The sequence below is a fragment of the Xiphophorus maculatus genome, chromosome 1 (genome assembly GCF_002775205.1).
Source record: "Xiphophorus maculatus strain JP 163 A chromosome 1, X_maculatus-5.0-male, whole genome shotgun sequence".
NCBI classification, from domain to species: domain Eukaryota; kingdom Metazoa; phylum Chordata; class Actinopteri; order Cyprinodontiformes; family Poeciliidae; genus Xiphophorus; species Xiphophorus maculatus.
Genome location: NC_036443.1, coordinates 31,624,417 through 31,641,716, shown reverse-complemented (window position 1 = coordinate 31,641,716; position 17,300 = coordinate 31,624,417). Strand labels below are relative to the sequence as shown.

General features: G+C 51.3%; 1 protein-coding gene across 5 annotated transcripts in view; it reads left to right on the top strand.

Annotated features, from left to right (window-relative positions):
- Positions 1-15,646, top strand: part of LOC102230025 (plexin-B1) — a 37,640-nt gene extending 21,994 nt beyond the window's left edge. For 4 of the 5 annotated variants that reach the window (XM_023333909.1, XM_023333899.1, XM_023333904.1 and 1 more), the window contains 37 exons: positions 1,185-1,613; positions 1,730-2,462; positions 3,559-3,738; positions 4,885-5,013; positions 5,103-5,203; positions 5,306-5,438; positions 5,518-5,677; positions 5,747-5,855; positions 5,998-6,103; positions 6,389-6,505; positions 6,732-6,845; positions 6,914-7,004; positions 7,152-7,321; positions 7,395-7,546; positions 7,630-7,735; positions 7,830-7,966; positions 8,049-8,225; positions 9,785-9,950; positions 10,029-10,160; positions 10,242-10,346; positions 10,414-10,575; positions 10,668-10,819; positions 10,906-11,006; positions 11,880-12,097; positions 12,171-12,349; positions 12,459-12,525; positions 12,602-12,748; positions 12,825-12,905; positions 12,980-13,058; positions 13,142-13,245; positions 13,329-13,407; positions 13,663-13,829; positions 13,905-14,065; positions 14,136-14,283; positions 14,360-14,424; positions 14,668-14,884; positions 14,970-15,646. In XM_023333909.1, the coding sequence (XP_023189677.1) occupies positions 1,201-1,613; positions 1,730-2,462; positions 3,559-3,738; positions 4,885-5,013; positions 5,103-5,203; positions 5,306-5,438; positions 5,518-5,677; positions 5,747-5,855; positions 5,998-6,103; positions 6,389-6,505; positions 6,732-6,845; positions 6,914-7,004; positions 7,152-7,321; positions 7,395-7,546; positions 7,630-7,735; positions 7,830-7,966; positions 8,049-8,225; positions 9,785-9,950; positions 10,029-10,160; positions 10,242-10,346; positions 10,414-10,575; positions 10,668-10,819; positions 10,906-11,006; positions 11,880-12,097; positions 12,171-12,349; positions 12,459-12,525; positions 12,602-12,748; positions 12,825-12,905; positions 12,980-13,058; positions 13,142-13,245; positions 13,329-13,407; positions 13,663-13,829; positions 13,905-14,065; positions 14,136-14,283; positions 14,360-14,424; positions 14,668-14,884; positions 14,970-15,074 (5,763 nt within the window). In that variant the 5' untranslated portion in view covers positions 1,185-1,200 and the 3' untranslated portion in view covers positions 15,075-15,646. The remainder of the gene's footprint in view (positions 1-1,184; positions 1,614-1,729; positions 2,463-3,558; positions 3,739-4,884; positions 5,014-5,102; positions 5,204-5,305; positions 5,439-5,517; positions 5,678-5,746; positions 5,856-5,997; positions 6,104-6,388; positions 6,506-6,731; positions 6,846-6,913; positions 7,005-7,151; positions 7,322-7,394; positions 7,547-7,629; positions 7,736-7,829; positions 7,967-8,048; positions 8,226-9,784; positions 9,951-10,028; positions 10,161-10,241; positions 10,347-10,413; positions 10,576-10,667; positions 10,820-10,905; positions 11,007-11,879; positions 12,098-12,170; positions 12,350-12,458; positions 12,526-12,601; positions 12,749-12,824; positions 12,906-12,979; positions 13,059-13,141; positions 13,246-13,328; positions 13,408-13,662; positions 13,830-13,904; positions 14,066-14,135; positions 14,284-14,359; positions 14,425-14,667; positions 14,885-14,969) is intronic. The other variant, XM_014470978.2, reaches the window with a different exon arrangement.
- Positions 15,647-17,300: the final 1,654 nt, after the last annotated feature.

Below are 17,300 nucleotides of genomic sequence, written 5' to 3'. Positions count from 1 at the left end.
AACACCGACTGATCTGCAGGAGGGAACAGAATCAGAACCGGTTCGGATCCGTCTGGTCAGCTGGTTCAGTGATCGGATATGTTGAAGAAAACTCTGGTGACTGGCTGTCACTGACCTGGTTCTGATGGGTCAGAAATTCGGTCCTGGTTCCTGAGGCCTGGTCTCGGCCTGCTGATGGCTCCGCCTTGTTTCTGAGGTCACATGACTGTAGTAACCATAGTGTTCTTAAAGCGACACTAACGCTGTGACAGATTGACTCCGCCCCCAAAGACACTGAAAACGAACCGACATTTTAGCAACAGATGATGATGATGATGACGACGATGATGGTAATGACGATGATGATGATGATGATGGGGGATTTTCTGCCATAACTGGAGAGCACACATTGTCAGTCTGAAAGCAGGATTCATGTTTTTCTTCTCAAAACTTGAGATGCTTGAACTCCAACCTTTAAAATTCACTCTGCTCAAAACTCGTCTCTCTGCTCCAATCAAATCTCCGCCAGCAAACCTCTCTGCTGGCTTACGAATCATTTTCTGCTCGCACTTGGAACAGAAAAGTACCGTCACCTGGCAAGCTCTCAGCCAATAGAATGCAAGTGCTGTACTGGGTGCGTTTGTTTCCTTCTAGTGGGTGAGCCAGCGTTCCCTCCCTCTCGCCTCTGTTCTCCCGCCCGGCCAATGGGAGTCAGAATTTGAAGTAACAAGGGTTGCCATAGCGACCGGTGAGCATTGATCGATAGCTACTCAGCTTTATGTGATTTGTTTGCAATGTGGACACAGAGTAAAACGGGTCTGCTCTGACTATTGGTGAAGGTTTGGTGTTATTAGCTAATAGCTGCTTTCGCTGCTTGCTCAGGTCAGACAGGCTGTGGCCCGGCTGCAGAGCGCAACCTCTCAGCTATTGGCTGAGAGGTTGCCAGGTGACGGTACTTTTCTGTTCCAAATGCGAGCAGAAAATGTTTTGCAAGCAAGCAAAGACGAGTTTTGAGCGCGAGGAGAAAGGTTTGAGAAAGCAGAGTGAATAGTTTGGAGTTCAAGCATTACAATTTTGAGAAGAAAGACATGAAGTCCTGCTTTCAGACTGACAATGTGTGCTCTCCAGTTATGGCAGGAAAATGACTCCATAGATGATGTCCAGCCTTCATCCCTCACGGTGTCTCCTGTTCTCACCTGTTGCAGGTAAAGAGGAGCTGCCATGTTGGCCTCCTCCATCTCCTCCTCACTCCTCCTCTTCCTCCTCCTCCTACCTCCTGCTCACCCTGCAGACGCCTCCATGCAGTGGGTGAAGCTGGAGGGCTCCCCCCTCTCCCACCTGCTGCTGGACCCGAGGGCGGGGCAGCTGTTTGTGGGCGGAGTTGACCACCTGTATCAGCTGACCTCTGACCTAAAGGTGATGTCACACGTTAAAACCGGCCCTCTCCTGGACTCTCCGGACTGCCTCCCACCAATCGTTGCTCAGGACTGCCCCTCGGCCACGCCCACTCACAACCACAACAAGCTGCTGCTTCTGGAGGCGGAGCCATTGGCGGGGGCGGAGCCAGGACCGGGGGCGGAGCCAGGAAGCCTGATTGTCTGTGGTTCACTGTTCCAAGGAATCTGTGAGAAACGGTGAGTCCCAGTCTGGTTCTGGTCCTGTTCTGGTTCCACTCTGGTCAGGATGAGCAGTTGAGTGTCCAGATTAGTGTGGTGACCTCTGACCTCCGCCTGGTCTCATGTCTCTGCAGGAGTCTGTCCAACATCTCTCAGCTCATCTACCGGACCTCCAACCCCGTTGACACTCAGTACGTCGCGGCCAATGACCCTCGGATTTCCACCGTCGCCGTGGTGATAACCACCCGGAACAAACAGGAAGTGGGCATGGCCGGCGGCGAGCTGCGCCTCCTGCTGGTCGGTCGAGGCTACACCAGCCGGGGTCCTGGAGACATCCCACCAATCACAACGCGGCGCCTGCACCCGGTGGCTCCGCCCCGCAAAGCCTTCTCCCAGGAGGAGGAGCTCGGAAAACTCGTCGTGGGAAGTTACTCCGAATACAACAACCACTTTGTGAAGGCTGTCGCCCACGGCGACCACGTCTACTTCCTGTTCTCGCGGCGGGACATGAGGCACACGAAGGAGTACAGGACCTATGCCTCGCGGCTCTGCGCCTCCGACCGCAGCTTCTACTCTTACGTGGAGGTGCCGCTGCTGTGCCGCGGCGGCTACAACCTGGCTCAGGGGGCATGGCTAGGAGACCTGTCAGGTACACCGGCACTGTTTGTCGTCATGGCAGCAGGGCAGGCGTCCACGCCCATAGCAACAAGCCGCTCTGCGCTCTGCGTTTATACGATGAAGGACCTGGACGCCACGATGCGGCGGGCGCAGGAAGTGTGCTACACGGAGGGAGGGCTTGATAGTAGCGGGCAGGAAGAGGCCTACATCGAGTACGCCGTGTCATCCAAGTGTCTGAAACTCCCGAAGGTAAAAACCGCCACTCCCCCTGGTGGTGAGACTTGAAATTACAGCCTTCATAAACCTGTTTTCTAAAAACCGTTTCAAAGCTGAAACCAAAAACTACAGTGTGGATAGTAATTGTTAGCTTAGGGTTAGCTTATGCTCTTATTTTGAAGTGGGTGAAGTTTGTTTGCAGCATTGCCGTTTCCTCTCCACCTGTTCTGTACCCAGAATGCATCTGTTATACAGTGAACAGTTTAAAATCTACCTATGAACTGCATGCTTTCTGACTGAGTGGAGCTAATTGTTAGCTTCGTGCTTTAGCTTTTTTGCTATATTTAAAAACTTTTAGTCTACCCATAACCTACTGCAGCAATTGATGTTTATCCTGTACCCACAGTGCATTGCTGAACAGTAATCACCTTAAAATCCAGCTATGTCCTGTTGTTTTCCGACCGAAGCTCTGCCGGGGTTAGTTAGGCAACATCAGCAGAGTGAATCGTCTGTTCCAAAGGATCATGGGAGAAATGGCTCCTGGTCTTCAGCCAAAGACTAAAGAGAAATCCTCCAACACTAAAATCTGACGCCTCCATCTTGTTTCCATCTGGTGAAGAAGGAAGTTGCTCTCAGTGTCTTCAGAGGTTTTTGAGTGGTTTCCTTCAGTGGTTCTTGGTGCAGCGCCCCCACAGGCCAGGAGGGGAACAGGTTGGTTTGGGTCAGAACCACAGCAGCTGGAGGTGGAGCAGATGATGGAGTTCTGGTTCCAGTAGAACCGGGTCGACCGGACCATCAGGAGGAAAACAGCCTAAAGATCATTCAGTCTCTTCCTCCTGGTTCCTCCGATAGCTCCGCCCCTCTATCCCATGAGCCAGGATCTGTCAGCCCTTCAGCCTCCTGCTGCTCTGCTGGTGGTGAAACTGCAGACTCTGAGGCAAGCTGGTGGCCTGGGATCATCTGCAGCAGCTGCACGGATCATCAGACAGCTGCAGGCCAATCTGACCCAAATACAGCACTGTGTGTGTGTGTGTGTGTGTGTGTGTGTGTGTGTGTGCGTGTGTGTGTGTGTGTGTGTGTGTGCGCACATCGACATGTAAACATCATGTTGTGTCTCTCTCCTCTGAAGGAGTCTCTGTCTGACTACCCGTGTGGGGGGGAACACACCCCCAACCCCATCGCCAGCGCCGTTCCCCTGGGAGTCCCGCCCACCGTCACGCTGAACACCCAGCTGACCTCCGTTACCGCAGCAACAGAGGCCGGACACACCATCGCCTTCCTGGGAGATCGAGACGGACGTCTGCACAAGGTGAATACACACAGGGTGGCGCCGTAGAGTCACCCGATCAGGTGACCCCAGAGGCCACCGTAAGGTTCCTCGGGTCTCCAGACGGAGGTTGCAGCTCTTTTGCTGCCTCTGCGGTTCGGCGGGGGCTGGAGGCTGGGGGTCTGACTGGGGGTCTGTGAGGTGCAGCCGTCTTCTGTACGGTACGGCTGAAGGATGGTGGACGTTTCAGGCCTGGTGGATACGATATTGACTGAACATGGACCAGTAGAACCAGTAGAACCAGTGGAACCAGCAGTTGAGTGGTTCTGGTTCTGGGGGTTTCCCGGATCAGAACCATGCCATGGGTTCCTCAGAGACAAGCTCAAAAGATCCAACAACTTTACTGAATCATTCAGCCTGACCAGAATCCTGAGAGCCGGTTCTGAAGGTCCAGAAAACCCGTGTTCATCCTTACACACGCACACACACACACACACGCACGCACGCACGCACGCACGCACGCACGCACGCACGCACACACACACACACACACACACACACACACACACATCATGTATTATTGATGAGTGGCTGCAGGCGGCTTTGTAACCTGCATATGTGTGTGTGGGGGTGTGTTTGTGTGTGTGTGGTGAACAGGTGTTTAGCTGGGGGGCGTGCTCTGGGAGCGTTCTCAGGCTTAAGTTGCTGATTGGTTATTGCTGTCCCAGGTGGATTGTGGGTACTGATGCTGCAGGACGACCCTGAAGGGTGTTAATGAGCTCAGCTTTGATTCGGCGAGTTAATTTTTAATCACACACTCTGCTGCTCCGTCTCCATCACTGATTGGTAACAGAAACTCCTGCCGGCTCCTCGTTCCCTCGCTCATACCTCACATCCGGCGGATGTCGTTGTCATGCCAACCTGCACCGTTTAATGAGGTGAGCTCCAGGATCTGGAACGATGGGATCCAGCCGGTCCAGAATCCGGGTGGCTGTGACATCACAGCGCCCCAGGCAGAGTGTGAAACACAGAAACGACAAGAGAAGAAGAAAATTTGATCGTTAGATTTTCTGTTCTGGTCAAACTTTGACTTTTTGTAGATGAATTTCTCTCTTTTAAAGTTTTTACAGCTCACCTGTGAGCAGGTAGAGGGTTCTGTTCAGGACTAACGTCTCACCTGTGCCGCAGGTGTTGGTGCGCCCCGACAGGTCTGGCCATCTGTACGGCAGCCTGTTGGTGGACGCGGGCGGAGCCATCGGCGCCGACCTCCTATTGGACGAGAGCCAACGCCACGTTTATGTTTTAACCGACGACCGGGTGAGAGACGCGTCCGTCCCGCTGTCCCTCTGCTGTCCCCGTTTACCTGTCAGTCCAGTCAGGACATTCGCTTCCTGTCTGTGTCCCAGGTGTCCAAGCTTCCCGTGTCGTCCTGCGACAGACAGACAGACTGTCTGTCCTGTCTGTCCATCAGAGACCCGTACTGCGGCTGGTGCGTCCTGGAGGGACGGTAAGCCTCTCTCACCTGTTCTGTCCTTCACGGTCCTCTAGCACCATCTGATGGATATCAGGGGAACTGCAGACATGTGTTCTCTGTCTCTGTGGTGTCCAGGTGTTCCCGTAAACATGAGTGTGAGCGCCACCTGCTGGACAACCACTGGCTGTGGAGTTTTGAACGGACCAATCAGTGCGTCACGGTGCGGAGCCTGCAGCCGGCCAATCAGAGCAGAGATGAGCAGACCCAGGTGAGATGGACTGACTGGGAGCAGTGGGAGCTAATTGAGCCTGGTTCTGGTTCTGTACCTCATCCTCTTTGTCTCCTAGGTAACCATGTCAGTCGTCCAGCTGCCTGTCCTCCAGGGGGCGGAGTCTCTGTCCTGCGTCTTCGGGAGCCTGCCTCCCCAGCCGGCCGTTGTCATGGGAACAGAGCTCACCTGCCAGTCACCTGTGCCGGAGCTCCTCCCCCCCATGCCGCCCAGAAGCGGTGAGCGAAGTTCGCCTGCACAATTCCCCGATGCTCCGACCTGCTGCTGAATGACCTCTGACCCCACAGATCACATGGTCCTGCCCGTGTTTCTGATGTTTGGTCACGTGACCGTCGCCATGGGAAACATGACCTTCTACGACTGCGGAGCCATCAGCCGACTGAACCAGAGTTCCCAGTAAGAGTCCAGTAGCTGCCACAGCAGGAGAGGAAGAGGAGGATAGGGGTGATGATGATAGTGATGAAGATGATGATGATGGTAGTGATGGTGATGAAGATAATATGATGATGAAGGTGATGAAGGTCTCCCTGTATCTCAGGTGTCTTTCCTGTGTCGGATCCTTCTGGACCTGCAACTGGTGTCCTCTGGATCAGATCTGCACCCACAACCACAGCTGCCCCAGGAAGCTGGTCCTCCACCACAATGTGAGACACCTGTCTGTCCTCCTGTCTGTCCTCCTGTCTGTCCTCCTGACTGTCCTCCTGTCTGTCCACCTGACTGTCCTCCTGACTGTCCTCCTGACTGTCCGCCTGTCTGTCCTCCTGTCTGTCCACCTGTCTGTCCTCCTGACTGTCCTCCTGTCTGTCCTCCTGACTGTCCACCTGTCTGTCCTCCTGACTGTCCTCCTGTCTGTCCTCCTGACTGTCCACCTGTCTGCCCGCCTGTCTGTCCTCCTGTCTGTCCACCTGATTGTCCTCATCTCTCTCCAGGACTCTCCTGGTCCCGGTTCCTGCCCTCTGGTCTCGTCTCTGAGAGGTTCTGCCTTAGTGCCCATAGGCCTGAGCACCACTATAGTTCTGGAGGGGCGGAACCTGGACATCTACCAGGTGAGCCCATTTAAAACCTTCAGATCCAAACTGATCAGAACCCGCTCAGCTCCACAGCAGATCCGGACTCTAAGGTCGGGGTCAGGTTCTGTAGGAACTGTCAGGTCCAATCTCCATGGAAACCAGGACTGATGTGATTGGCTGGTGGTTGATTAACTGAGCTGTTAGCTGTTCAGTTAGCTTGCAGACGTTCCTCAGGTGTGTTTCTCTTTGTCCCGCCGTCCAGGACGAAGCTCAGTACGTTTGTGTTGTTGAAGTTGAGGACGTGCAGCTCAACCTGACGGCTGCTGTGAGGAAAACCGAGGACAACACACACATCTTTACCTGCAGCCCCCACCAGGTAACACACACACACACCTGCAGGTCCCTCCCTCAGTTCAGGTTCCTGAAGCTGCAGTGTGTCCTCAGTTTCAGTACCGCCTCAGCCAGCTGCAGTATTCCGCTGCCATCTACCTGCGCAGAGGACAGCAACGCATCGATGCATCACCTGGACTCAGACGTAAGGAACTCACCTGCTGACCCAGTTCTGTAGAACCAGAACAGATTTTTACAGGTTTCCAGTCATGATCCGTTTCAGATTATCGGACCTTTAGGTTCTGGTTCCGTCGGTATTGGACCTGACAGATGTTGATCATTTTTTCTTCAGTCCACCTGTATGACTGCTCAGCCGGCCAATCAGATTGCTCGCAGTGCAGGGCGGTGCCTGAGGAGTACAGCTGTGTGTGGTGTCTTGGAAGCCCCGCCCCCAGATGTGTTTACAGCCAATCATGCTCCAGCTCACCCGCAGACACCTGTCCGACGCCTCGGATCACACAGGTGAGTCCTCCCACCGGGCGTGGGTACGCAGAAGTCTTGCTGCCATGGAAATGTGTCACCGGTCTGTCTGCAGGTGCATCCTGTGACCGGACCTGTGGAGGGTGGAATCCTGGTAACAATCACAGGATCCAACCTGGGCACCAGGTACCAGGACGTGGTGGGCGGAGTCAAGGTGGCAGACGTCCCGTGTGTGGCTCAGCCTGAAGGATATCAGATCTCCACCAGGTAGACTCACCTGACTGGACCTCAGTTAACACCTGGCTGCTCACTGCTCCACCTGTCTTTACCTGCCTGCTCACCTGTGTTAGGGTTGTGTGTGAGCTGCAGAGCAGTGGGAATTACCAGGTCGGGAATGTCCAGGTTACCGTGGGAACCACTCCACCTGGCCGATCAACCCAGATGTTCACCTATCAGGTGAGACGGCAGGCGCGGTGCGGTTCTGTTCAGCTTTGCCGGTTCTGACCTCAGGCCCGCGGACCAAAGTTCTCCTGTTCTGGTCTCTCCCCAGAACCCTAAGCTGACTGGTCTGGTTCCAGATAAAGGCCCGGTTTCTGGAGGAACCAAGCTGACCATCAAAGGCCAACAGCTGTTGACCGGACAAACATCGGACCTGACCGCCTTCCTGGACCGGCAGCCCTGCTTCATGTGAGTTCTGACCGGGTCTGCTGGGACCGGTGGTACTTCCTGGTTCAGTTTGACATGTCTCTGTTTTTCTGTGTCCTCCCAGTTTGAATGAGGTGACCGATTCCCAGTTTGTGTGCAAGACCAGTTCTAGTAATCGGACCGGACCAGTTCCGGTTCGGGTCTTCTTTGGTAAAGCTAATCGGACCGGTCCTGATCTTACCTTTCGTTACCTGGACGACCCCGTCATCACCAAAGCTACACCTGCAGAGAGCTTCTATGCGTAAGGACCAATTACTCAAAGTGACGGCCTAATTATGCTACTGCCACAAACAAACTGCTATTTTCTATAAAATGCAGAACTTTAAAATATTGACAGATTGTTGCTCAATGTTCATTTTTGACTGGTAATTTTGTACCATCTTCCACTTAGCAGAGAGGGGAGCTAACATATTAAGCATTACATTTATTGTAATTTTTCACTCAACCACAATATGCCAACAGATTGTACAGTTTGTAATCCTTAAGCATAAATTAGCAGATGTAACGGCAGTAAATCTGACTTTATGTGACATTTACGCATAATAAGGGTGAACCAACCTGAAATGCAGCAGCAGTTAGCTGCTAAGCTAGCATGCTAGCGCCGGAATGCTAGCACAGTGCAATCAGTCAAGTCTGTCACAATGTGCTGGCAAAGCTTTTGTAAATAAACTGGGAACCGTAGATAAAACCGAAATATACAAGTACAAAGAATTGCTTATGTACATTAATGCATAAGCATTAATGTAACATATTGTAACACAACGATGCTACAATAAATAAATCATCTTACTTTATGGCTGAACCAACTTTAAATACACAAGCGGTTAGCTGCAACTAGCATGCTAGTGCCAGTTTGCTACCATGGTAGATTTATTTCACTCTCAAACATAGCTTCCATTAAACTGTTTGATGCAGTAAGGATACATGAGAAAAGAAAACTTTAGGGGAATCATATCCATGTAAGGTGGACATTAGCAACCCGTATCCATCCATCCATCCATCCATTTTCTGTTCACCTTTGTCCCTAATGGGGTCGGGAGGGTTGCTGCTGCCTCTCCAGCTACGTTCCGGGCGAGAGGCGGGGTCACCCTGGACAGGTCGCCAGTCTGTCGCAGGGCAACACAGAGACAGACAGGACAAACAACCATACACACACACACACACACTCACACACACACACTCACACCTAGGGAGAATTTAGAGAGACCAATTAACCTGACAGTCATGTTTTTGGACTTTGGGAAGAAGCCGGAGAACCCGGAGAGAACCCACCATGCACAGGGAGAACATAGAGACTCCGTGCAGAAAGACCCCGGCCGGAAATCAAACCCAGGACCGTCTTCCTGCAAGGCAACAGCGCTACCAACTGCGCCACTGTGCACTCTAGCAACCCGTAATTAAGTAAAAATAAGATGGAAAGTTTTTACTGCTTTGTGTGTCTGTGCCAACTGACCAAGCAGGGCAAAAAATGGACCCAACAGTCATAGGAAGCATCGCCAACCTGTGGTATAACTCGGTAAAACACCTCAGTACAATAAACTGTCACCGCCTTTTAATATTTTAATTTACTGATAGATTATCAATAAAACAAAAGAATGCGATCATATCTTAGCGTGTCACATCTCATTTTTATCAATTTAAGTAATTCTGGATTTGTGTTCATGTGTATTAAAGACATAATTTTGACATTTAAAATACTAAAAATGTCTAATTGATCAAAACTTTCTGTGCCGTTAAAGGCCTGGGCTCTATTGTCTTACAGCTTTGCTTCCTAATAAGGAGTTGACTTCCTGTTCTCAGGGGAGGGCGTGTCATCAAGGTGACGGGCAGGAACCTGGACGTGGTGCAGGACCCCGTGATATCTGTGTGGGTGGAGCCTCTGGAGGTGCAGAGAGTGAAACGGAGAAGGCGATTGGCTCTCCTGACCGCCAGGCAGCAGTTGGTCTTTAATGGCACCATGACGACAGTGAGATGAACCAACCAATCAGGGAGGTGCACCCTACCTACCTGTTTTCACCTGTCTGCTCTCCTGTCCGTGTCTCAGGTGTCTGAGCGCTGCTCTGTCCTGTCACCTTCTGAGATCACGTGTCTGACCCCCGCGGTGCCCCCAGAGGTCAGAGTGAAGGGGGTGTGGTTTCAGCTGGACAACGTCCGGGTCCACTACGACAGCATCGAGGTGCCGTCACCTGCCTGCTCCTCACCGCCGCGTCAGACCCTGCTCAGTCTGACGATGTCTTTGTCTGTCTCTGTCCATCAGGGTAAGAGCTTCACCTATTACCAGAACCCCCAGTTCTTTCCTCTGAACCGAGACGCTCCGGACGCTCCGTACCGCTTCAAACCCGGCGGAGTGATCGCTGTAGAGGTACGGTGACTCTGATTGGCTGCTCCAGTGGACGCAACATGTGGTCTGATGTCATGGCGTCCCTCAGGGTCTGGACCTGACCAGAGCCATGTCCAAGGATGAAGTCAGGGCTCGGCTTGGAGATCAAGACTGTGAGGTGAAGACTCTGGACCGAACCCACCTGTACTGCGAACCCCCCGAGAACCAGCCTCTGAGCGTGGACGGCAGCAGCGAGTTGCCCATGCTGAAGGTAACACCCCGGGCTGTGCTGGTCTCCTCTGTCCAGACTGGATCAGTCCAGCAGGATTGTCCATGTTGTTAGTCTACCTGTCTGTCTCTCAGGTGTTCATGGGGAAACTGCAGGCTGACCTGGGTCTGGTCCAGTACGACAGCGACTTGTTGCTATCTCCCATCCCGCTGGCGGCGCAGATCAGTCTGGGTGCAGGAGCTGCTGTCATCATCCTGTCGGTGCTGATCGTCATTCTCATGTACAGGTACAACCCGCTGCTGCTGTGTCCCTGGTTTCTCCAGAGCCGGTTGATTGGAGCCGCTGACCGGCGTTCTGCTTTGTTCTCTACAGGAGGAAGAGTAAACAGGCTCTCCGAGATTATAAGAAGGTTCTGCTGCAGTTGGAAACTCTGGAGATCAACGTGGGAGATCAGTGCCGTAAGGAGTTCACGGGTGAGCAGTGGTGGGCACCGCTAACTCAAAAGTTAAAAGACTATTGCTAAAGCGCTATTCATAATCATCAGCTCAGCTAAAGTGCAATAGCAACGTGCTATTTAATGGAAGCTAATGCTAAAGCACAAACCCGTACATTGTTAACTCAAAGGTCTGTTATGCCAACTTGAAAGGTCTAACAATAAGCATTAGCCAACATGGTATTTAGCAACAGTTAATGCGGAAGAGCTTAATTGAACCATGTTAATGTGGGTTACCGCTAACTAAAAAGGCAGCTGCGCTAACTCTAAAGCACTAATCATAAACATTAGTCCCACTAAATCGTGATACCAACATGGTATTTTGCGTAAGCTAACTCAGTTAATTGCACTTGATTTCTAACACTAACAATATTAACATTGCTAAAACTCTGCGAATATTTAGCTAAAGTTAAAGTGCTAAATTCACTAGCCTTAAAACACTTATAAACATTAGTTCTGCCTACATGTATGGGTTGTGTTTCAGGAAGCAACTCTTTCTAAACATTCACTCAGTTTCAGGTTTAATGTTGAGTTTTGCTAACTGATGCTGATTTAGCCTAACTGAGCACGTCAATCAGAAAGAAAGCAGGACATCAGGAGACTTTAAACTGTTTAATGTGCAGCGATGCATTGTGGGTACAGAATAAACATCATTTACTACACTACCTTATGAAGGGACTAAGCGTGGGCTAAACGTTTTCAAAGTTAGCAAAGATGCTAAACTCCTAAGCTAAGAGTTAGCGCTGCTGTTAGCAGATTAGCAGAACCCAGATCCTCTATGGCCTACCAGGTTCTGATCTGCTGTCATCCTGAGCATCCCACTGATTGATCTGTTCTTCTTCCTGTCCTACAGACCTGATGACAGAAATGATGGACCTCAGCAGCGACGTGGGAGGACCGGGTCTTCCTCTGCTTGACTACAAGACGTACGCAGAGAGGATCTTCTTCCCCGGCCAGCAGACGGCGCTGCTGAGCCGGCAGTTGGACCTGCCGGAGTCCAGGAGGCCGACGGTGGAGCAGGGCCTCCAGCAGCTCAACAACCTGCTCAACAACAGACTCTTCCTCACCAGGGTGGGTCCTGCTCAGGTGAGGTGGGTCCATGTGAGTGGGCTGCTGGTGCTGACGCTGTGGTTCTGATCGGCAGTTCATCCACACCCTGGAGGCCCAGCAGGGCTTCTCCCAGCGGGACCGCGGCTACATGGCCAGTCTGCTCACCATCGCGCTGCACGACAAGCTGGAGTACTTCACCGAGGTCATGAAGACGCTGCTGCAGGACCTGGTGCAGCAGTACGTCGCCAAGAACCCCAAACTCATGCTGCGCCGGTATGGGAAACAAACCTACCTCAGATGCTGCTGAACCGGAACCAGAACACCCGGACCGCTGAGGGTCCAACCAGAACCTGGACTGACCTCTGGCTCCTCTGTCTTTCAGGACGGAGACGGTTGTTGAAAAGATGTTGACCAACTGGATGTCCATCTGCCTCTATTCTTTCCTGAAGGTAGCGGTTTCTGTCCATACCTGTCTTTCCTCAGCTGCCCCTCCCCCTGTCTCACCTTCACTTGTCTGTCTGACAGGAAGTGGCCGGGGAGCCGCTCTACATGCTCTACCGGGCCATAAAGTACCAGGTGGACAAGGGCCCGGTGGACGCAGTGACGGGGAAGGCCAAGAGGACGCTCAACGACAGCCATCTGCTGAGAGAGGACATCGATTACTCTGCCATGGTAACCATAGCAACAGGACTACCTCCCACGCTCGAACCTGGTTCGGTCTCACCTGTCTGTCTCACCTGTTCCTCAGACTCTGAACGTCCTGGTGAAGAACGGAGTCGAGGTTCAGCCGTGTCCCATTAAAGTTCTCGACACCGACACCATCACCCAGGTAGGGACACGTTGGACAGACCTCTGGTCACCTGTCGCTCTGCTGCTCACCTGTCTGTGTGCTTCTGTGTCCAGGTGAAAGATAAAATCCTGGATCAGGTCTACAGAGGAGCTCCGTTCTCTCAGAGACCAGCAGCTGACAGTCTGGACCTGGGTACGCACTAGTCCTCCTCACCTGTCTCACCTCTCCTCGGTCTGACAGGCAGCCGGTTCTCACCTGTGTACGTTTGTCTGCAGAGTGGCGTTCAGGTCAGGCAGGTCACCTGACTCTGTCAGACGATGATGTCACAGCGGTGGTTCAAGGTCGCTGGAAAAGGCTCAACACCCTGCAGCATTACAAGGTGCGAACCGACCAATCACAACGAGTCTCCACCTTCCTGTCTCACTGCTGCTCATTTATTACGCCATATTCTCCGTTCCTCAGGTTCCAGACGGCGCCACAGTCGCCCTGATCCCTCGATTTCTCAGTTCAGGGGTCAACCAGGTGTTTCAGACCGGAGAAAGTAAGAACCAACACACCTGAGAATCACACAGGAAATCTGTTGGCAACCCGAAGTGTTGTCAACAGAAGACAAGCATTGACCACAACCCAGACAGTTGACAGCAAAACGGCCCGTAGAACAGGCAGGAGGAAACAGGTGGAACCAGTTAACAGAACTTCCTGGAACGCCTTCAGAAACATTGAGGACCAAATCGGTCCATTGCGACATACGAGATTTTCTTGTCCGGATGGCTGACGGTGTCTGTTGTTGCTATAGAAACACCAATGCTGGAAGGTGAGGAAGAGGAGGGTCTGCGTCTGTGGCACCTGGTGAAGAGCAGCGAAGATTCAGAGATACCAAAACATCGGAAGAGCAGCATGAGGGAACGGGAGAGAGCCAAGGCCATTCCTGAGATTTACCTGACCAGACTGCTGTCCATGAAGGTAGCACACACACACACACACACACACACTCACACAGAGGGTAGTGGCTGATGGACGGTGTCCGTGTCTCTGCAGGGGACGCTGCAGAAGTTCGTGGATGATGTCTTTGTGGCCATCCTCAGCACCAAGCGTCCTCCTCCCATCGCTGTCCGGTTTTTCTTCGACTTCCTGGACGACATGGCGGAGAAACACGGGATCGACGACCCCGAGACCGTCCACATCTGGAAGACAAACAGGTGAGACCTGCTGGACTCCGCCCCCTCCTCCTGTCTCTGTGAGGTGTCTCTCTGACCCGTCCGTCTCCAGTCTCCCTCTGAGGTTCTGGGTCAACATCCTGAAGAACCCACAGTTCGTCCTGGACGTCCAGGTGACGGACAGCATCGATGCCGTCCTCTCCGTCATCGCCCAGACCTTCATCGACTCCTGCACCACCTCCGAACACAAAGTGGGACGGGTAGGACCGTCTGTCCCGCCGCTGTCCGTCTGCTCTGTCCCCTCTATGTGACATCACACTCTTTCTGTCCAATCAGGACTCTCCGGTCAACAAGCTGCTTTATGCCAGAGAGATCCCGCGCTACAAACAGCTGGTGGAGCGGTGAGACAGCTCCTGCCACTGGTTCCGGTCCAGTCTGGTTCTGGTCCACCATGGTTCTGGTTCTGGTTCCGGTCCAGTCTGGTTCTCATTCTGTTTCTGGTCCAGTCTGGTTCTGGTTCTGGCCCAGCCTGGTTCCGGTCCAGTCTGGTTCTGGTACTGGTCCAGCCTGGTTCTGGTACTGGTCCAGCATGGTTCTGGTTCCGGTCCAGCCTGGTTCTGCTCAGTTCCTGTCTCTCTCTTCAGGTACTACAGTGACATCCACAGCGCCGCATCAGGATGCTACCAGGAGATGAACTCCACTCTGACGGAGCTGTCCGGGGTAAACAGAACCAGAACCAGAACCACCTGTCTCTCCTCCTGTCTCACTCCTCCTGTCTCCCTGCAGAGCTTCGCCTCAGAGATGAACGGTCTCGTTGCTCTTCATGAACTCTACAAATACATCAACAAATATTACGACCAGGTAACTCCGCCCCCTCACGTCCTGTGACCTCTGACCTGCACAGGTACAAACCTGTCTGCCTGTCCCCCGTCCTCCCTGTCTCCAGGTCATCATGTCCCTGGAGGAGGACACGTCGGGTCAGAAGATGCAGCTGGCGTATCGGCTGCAGCAGGTCGCCGCCCTGGTGGAGAACAAAGTCACTGACCTCTGACCTGCGAGTCCTGAGGAAGAGGAGAGACAGCGAAGCTGATTGGACGGCTGCTGCCTGTCTGTCTGCGTGGGGGACGCAAAGTCTTTCATAATCGGTCTTCCGGTTCCCTCACACGGCGGCGGCCGCCATCTTACGACAATCCAACCAATCAGGGAACACCGTCGCCACCGGCTGCCTTGCACTACAATTCCCAGAGTTCTTTGCTGTCTGAGTCTAAAAGCACAACTTCAATAGTTTCTTCTGTGTTTGTATTGGTTCTGACATAAAACCTGCTATTTTCTATGTTTTTCTACTGAAACCAGCGGATCGGACTCTGAACGGCCAGAACCAGAGGTTCTGGTGCTGCTGGGCGTTTCTGAACGCAATAATCTGCATCAGGGAGTGTTTTCATCTGACCCGGTTCTGCTGAGGTTCTGGATTCGGACCTCAGGTCGAACTGCGGCGGTGAGAAGGGAAACCTGCCCGGATGTTGGCGCGCTGCGCCGCTTCTCAGTGCAAATCCACCTCGCTGCAGCAAACAGGAAGGGCGGGACGGACCGCTGTCAGTCTCAGACCTTATTTGGAAATGGGACCATTGCACTCCGGAAGTGAAGGGGGCGCTATTTACTATATTATCCGCGGTCTCCCGTTTTTATTTTCTTTTGAAATCTGTAATATATCTTCACCTTTAGGAAGGATTTTCACTCTCAGTATATATTTGAACTTCTCTCTTTTATTTACTTCAGCTCAGCTCACAGTTTTTAACAGATTCTGTAGCTTTTGTGTACTTCTGAATCTGCTCCTTATTTGCATCTTTTTGGGTCTACTACTGCCTCTAATGGCGTGGGGTGGTAACACAACTACTATAATTACGTTATTAAATGAGTCTTTATTATTTACTGTTAATACCGGCATTATTGGCACCATCAAAGATAAATTCTCTAATAAAACACCATACTTTTTTACTTTCTTAACGATGTAGAGCTAATTAAATGACATAAACAAGATCTTTATACATTATGAATATTTATATATCTCCATCATTTATAGGAGGAATAAAAGAAATAAGGAGACATGAAAAGCAACATAATGAACTATAATAAAAACCATTTATAATGTATGCATAAGAAACTTAATTGATCAAAATTCAATAAGAAACAAATTAATTAGATTCACAGAAGAATTACAAGTCTGGTTGTTACGACCAGGGTTGTAAAACAAATACAAGCTAAAATTCACATTTTTGCTTTTACTCTGTCATTCATATAATTCTGAGAGATTTTGCTGTGTTGGTAGAGTCTTATACATAGTTAAAAAAAAAAAAAAGAAACTAATCAATCATGGTGGAAATTTCCCTTCAACTCCAAAACAATAAAATAAAACGCATTCATAGAATCACTTAGCATGTTATAGCTAAATGTTATCATGTTTAGATAAGAATAATTATTGCATTGTCAATAAATGACTTGTAATCAATGTTCTCAGGTACCAGAGGGAAACAGTAACGCCTTCATGAGCTCAGAGGGTCAAACTGATGAATAAAGAGGATGGAGGCTCTCTACTAAAATATTCCTGCCGTCTTCCATGTTCTTTCAGCAAACAGGATTATATAGGAAATAGCGCCCCCTTCACTTCCAGAGTGTAATGGTTCCATTTAAAATAAAGTCTGAGACTGACAGCGGTCCGTCCTGCCCTTCCTGTTTGCTGCAGCGAGGTTCTTCTCAAACAACGACGCTGCGTATTAATCGATGAGAACAATCCGAGTTCCTAACTTATTGTGTTGTATAGACTATTTATAATTATTTATCCCCGCTGTGCCTTCGCTCTGCAGCTAGGGGGCAACCTAACGCATCCCAGTGCATGATGGGAAGATAAAATGAACTGTTCTTTCAGCAGGAAGTGAACCCAGCTGCAGCATCTAACTGGTTTAACTGGTCCGTCTGACTGAGACCAGAACTATCAGAATCTATATGGATCTTGGAGGACCATCAGAACCTCCAGAACCTTCCTGGACTGATGGACGGGCTGGACCAAGCAGACAGACTGATGCTGGTCCAGCCGTAGAACCGGACCAGAACCGGGTCCAGCTGATACTTTTTCTTCTGCTGCTGATATTTCTTCTCCATGTTTTGCTGTTTGTGTTTTTTGGGCCTGTGTTTGACCCGTAGTCGTAGTTCTTTACTCACAGTAGCTTCTGCATGATGATGATGATGATGGTGCTTTCTTCTTTTTCATAACTTTCGATGT